This window comes from Lathyrus oleraceus, chromosome 2 (assembly GCF_024323335.1).
Source record: "Lathyrus oleraceus cultivar Zhongwan6 chromosome 2, CAAS_Psat_ZW6_1.0, whole genome shotgun sequence".
In the NCBI taxonomy this organism is placed as follows: Eukaryota; Viridiplantae; Streptophyta; class Magnoliopsida; order Fabales; family Fabaceae; genus Lathyrus; species Lathyrus oleraceus.
In genome coordinates, this window is record NC_066580.1 from 311,179,548 (window position 1) to 311,183,813 (window position 4,266).

A 4,266-nucleotide genomic window follows, 5' to 3' on the forward strand; every position below is an offset into this window, starting at 1 on the left:
TGTTCTCCAAGATTGACCCTCTAGAGGTAGTAGCTTACTATCTACAGGACCTTGCCAATCAAGGGATGGACATCTCTGACTTCACAGTGGACTGGCTACCTGAGCATCTACCAAACTTCATGAAGAGGATGCGAGAGCCCTCTGAGAATTCCAAGAAGGATAAGAAAGCAAGGATGGGAGAATCCTCTAGATCAAGACCTCCAGTCCCTCTGGATGGCTCTCCAAGTAAGTATGTACCTCTCTCTCGCTCTGCTAAAATAAAACCTCCTACTTCTTCTTTTCCCCAAACCACCCATATATATACCACCTTTGAAACTCCTCCCTCAACCACCAGAACCTCTAACCCACCCTCACTTAAATCCAACCTTGTTACCACCACACTACCCGTTTCAGAAGCAGAAATGCTGAATGAAACTACTTCACCATCATCATCACCATCTCCATAATCCCCGTCATACTACGAACTCTCATCTGACAATGAACCATCTTACCCCCAATCCCCCACTTTGGCTCAGCTACAAGCTCGTGCTATGGCCTCTCAACAACCAGAAGTCACTTCCCCACCTCCTGAACATCCAAATCCAACTACATCTAAAAAACCTCAAACACCACCTGCACAACAACCAAATCCATCTTCTGAACAACCAATCCATTATGAACCACAACCAACCCACTCACCATCTGAGCCACACCCAGAACCTGAACAACCAACACAATCACCCTTTGCCATTCCCACACCTACAACTTTCGTTGCCTCCATAACTCCCACACTAAATCTCAGTGCCCCAAACTCACCTTCTCCATCCTCCCCAGCATCTGACACTGAACCAAAGACTACCCTCCCTACCCTAGAAGACGCAATACAGGTTTTTGCAGAGTCTTCAGTGGAGAAGATCAAGTCTCTGACAATCAACCCTGGCATCAACGATGATCCCTCTGTAGTAAGGGTCCACTGGAAAAGAGTGATCAGTTGGATGACCTCTGAAGCCTTCAAACTGAAAGGCCTCTCTGAACAAGTCCGCAACGACTTCATCAGAGACGCTGGTATTAGGCTCCAAGAGCGCTTGGCCAGAGAGGCTAAGGAATGAGCTAGGAAGGAAGATGAAGAGAAAGCACACCTAGAAGAAGAACAGCGGATCAGGGAAGCTGAGCAAAAGGTTGTTGCTGATATTGCTGCTACTGCGGCTGCTGCTGAGGCTGAGGCAAAAGCTAAAGTCGACGCTGAAGAAGCAGCTCGTATTGCTGAAGGAGCAGCTGCCAAGGCCAAAGCTGATGCACTGACTAAGGAGGATCACTCCAACTATGGGTTCGTCCCTCTGGTCTTGAAGACTCTGGAGGAACTGCAGAAAGAACAACAAGTGGTTCAGGCTAGGCTAGATCAACAGGATTATGTCAACAACAACATTCAGAACATGTTGTCTCAGCTGCTCCAAAGGATGCCTCCTCCCCCAAACCCATAGGCACCTAGGATATTTGCTTGTTGCCTTTCTGATTTTGTTGTTTCTTTTGATTTCTGATATCTTACCTCTGTGTTGCTTATCTGTAACTGCTCTCTTTTTTAATATCAACCATTTTTTCTGCTATGTCTTTTTGATTCTGACAAAAAGGGGGAGAACTAAAACAACTATGATGGAAACATAACTAAATCTTCTCAAAGCACTGCAAACATTATTAAAAGCTTATTACTAAATCAATGACTAAAGATATGCAGGAAAGTAGCTAAAGCACTAAACCAAGGAAGGTCCAGTAAGAACTTCTGATCTATCTAAGAATCTAACTCAGGGGGAGTCCTCTTCCCTATCTGATCTAAGAAATTTTGTTCTATTTCACCTCTACTCTGTATTGTTTTGTCATCATCAAAAAGGGGGAGATTGTAAGAACAAAGTTGGATCTACAATGTATCTCTAAGATTTTGATGATAACAAAGGATGAAACAAAAATGGTACTCTAACGAAATTTTTCTTAAGTGTGCATGACTCTGATCAAACAATCAGATAGATAAATACATTAGATACAGAATTCAACTATCAGATGCTGCTCAGAGAAAATGCGTCCAAAAGGTTCTGACTCTGATCAACAAAGTTACCAACAAATTAGGAAGAAGTCAACAACTCTGGGAAAGAAGACTGAATCCAGACTCTGAATCAGAAGAAGTCAAGAGCGTAGAGAAACTCTGAGGTGGTTAGATAAAAGCAACCTCTGAAGTTGAACTCTGACTGACAAGACTCTGATACAAATTCACCGGTTCATAACGCATAACCATGAAGAAATCTGGTTTTGGAAAGAAAGTATTTCTAGAAGGAAATTATGACGCACATAAAACTGTTTTTGAAAGAAACAAGGAGAGTAATGACAATAAACATTCTTCAATGACCAAGATCCTGTCATCACTCCAACGGTTCTTCTCAACGCCTATATAAAGGATTGAATACTTCACAAGAACACACACCTAAGACACACAAGAATACAACCACTCTTATTCATCCTCCCTTACGTTTTCACGAGTTGCTGCTCTTACGTGAAAAATAGTTGTTCTTATAACTCTGTAATATTTTCTTTTTATTAGAAGCACGTTGCATTACAATCATTTTTTTAAGATACTTCCTCAAGTGACTATGTGCAATCTATGAAGGAGAATTGCCATCCAAGGCGTAGCGGAATTTAAAATTTTCTCCATTTAGTGATCCTTACGAATGGGCATGATCAGTGATAGAATCGTTACCTCTTGTGGTGATTCAAACCTTTGGTGCAGATCTCTTGTAACGATCAAAACCTTGGATATAAATCCACGGGGCGATCACAAACATTGAACGATGACAACGTCTCTACTCAGTCCATACGAACGGATTCCTTCAATCGCAATGCTAGCTGTTATGAATGAAGGCTTTGAGTGAGAGAAAGAGACATACGAAATTCCAACTCTTCAGTTGTGTTGTATTCCCATACAATGCTTCTGCACAAGAGTTCTATTTATAGAACCACTTGTGTGGGCTTCAAGCCAAAAAGCCCACTTAAGTGCATTTTGCCCATATCTCATAATATGCCAAAATCACTTAAGTATATGGTACCTTACCATATTTCGTATTCTACTTAAGGGCACCATACATTATGTATTCCTTAATTACTCTATCTCTCATCAATCCGTCCTTTGTGTGTGACCCTGTAGGTTTTCGCGACGTTGGCAATTATATTAAATCACGCATTTAACATAATAAACAGTGAGCGGTATCTAGCAACACATCACTGCTACCCAAGACACGAAAATGTCATGTGATCTGACAAAACCTCCTGTGATAATAATTATGTGTATAATTACCCCTTTGCCCTTATGTCTATATTGAACACAAGGTATAGACCGTGTCATCCTTGTCCAGTTCAATATTAGGCCCATAGACATTTATCCTGTTATGCAGGATGAGCAAATTCCATCTAGGTCACTCATGTCCCTCAGCATGCTTCGTGGAGTACCCATCAACTCTCTTTATGGTTATCCAGTTACGGACAACGTTGGATCAGCAATAAAGCACTCGACTCTACATCTAGGATCCATAGTGGTTTCAGGTCGAAGAGTGGTATACACTATTATCACCATGAGAATAACTTATGACACTTTGCATAACTTTCTATATAGTATTCTCATAGCGGGTCAATCCGGTATAAATATTACTCTTAATATTCATACCTATGTTTAAGACTTGATAACTCTTTATCCATGATCCATGAGATGTGATCATCAGTCTACAAACATAATAGTCTTAATGCTTTAATGTTATCCCACTTCACACTAAATCTCGACTACGGATACTTTAAGAATAGTGTCCTTATGTTTAATGTGCTCTCATGATTAAGTCACACTTAATACATTAAACGGACTATCTATTCCAGGGACTTTATTAATCAACCATAATAAATAAAAAGCCTTTTATTAATTAATAAATAATTCGATACAAGTACCAAAAATATTGGCCTCTAGGGCTTACACCAACAATCTCCCACTAGCACTAGAGCCAATCAGGCATACCCCTAATGCCCATTGATCTAGTATGGCCATCATGCTTCTGCTGCGCAAGAGGCTTTGTCAGTGGGTCAGCAATATTGTTAAGTGTAGGTACTCTATATATTTTCACATTTCCTCTATCTATTATCTCTCGAATGAGATGATAACGCCTAAGTATGTGTTTGGATCGTTGGTGAGATCTAGGCTCCTTAGCTTATGCGATAGCACCATTGTTATCACAATAGAGACCAATGGGATCCACAATGCTA

At 40.7% G+C, this 4,266-nt stretch overlaps 1 protein-coding gene across 1 annotated transcript; it reads left to right on the forward strand.

The window, feature by feature from the left end:
* The first annotated feature begins 530 nt into the window (after positions 1 to 530).
* LOC127123005 (uncharacterized) lies at positions 531 to 1,460 on the forward strand. The gene is made up of 2 exons (XM_051053272.1): positions 531 to 898; positions 1,094 to 1,460. The coding sequence occupies exons 1-2, from the start codon at positions 531 to 533 to the stop codon at positions 1,458 to 1,460; spliced, it is 735 nt and encodes a 244-aa protein (XP_050909229.1).
* The last annotated feature ends 2,806 nt before the right edge of the window (positions 1,461 to 4,266 follow it).

What these genes read in the sequence shown, in the direction of transcription:
- LOC127123005 (XM_051053272.1), top strand. Translation starts at nt 531, where the DNA reads ATGGCCTCTCAACAACCAGAAGTCACTTCCCCACCTCCTGAACATCCA. An exon ending in TCTTCAGTGGAGAAGATCAA is followed by an intron (nt 899 to 1,093) that starts GTCTCTGACAAT and finishes GGAATGAGCTAG; the next exon opens with GAAGGAAGATGAAGAGAAAG.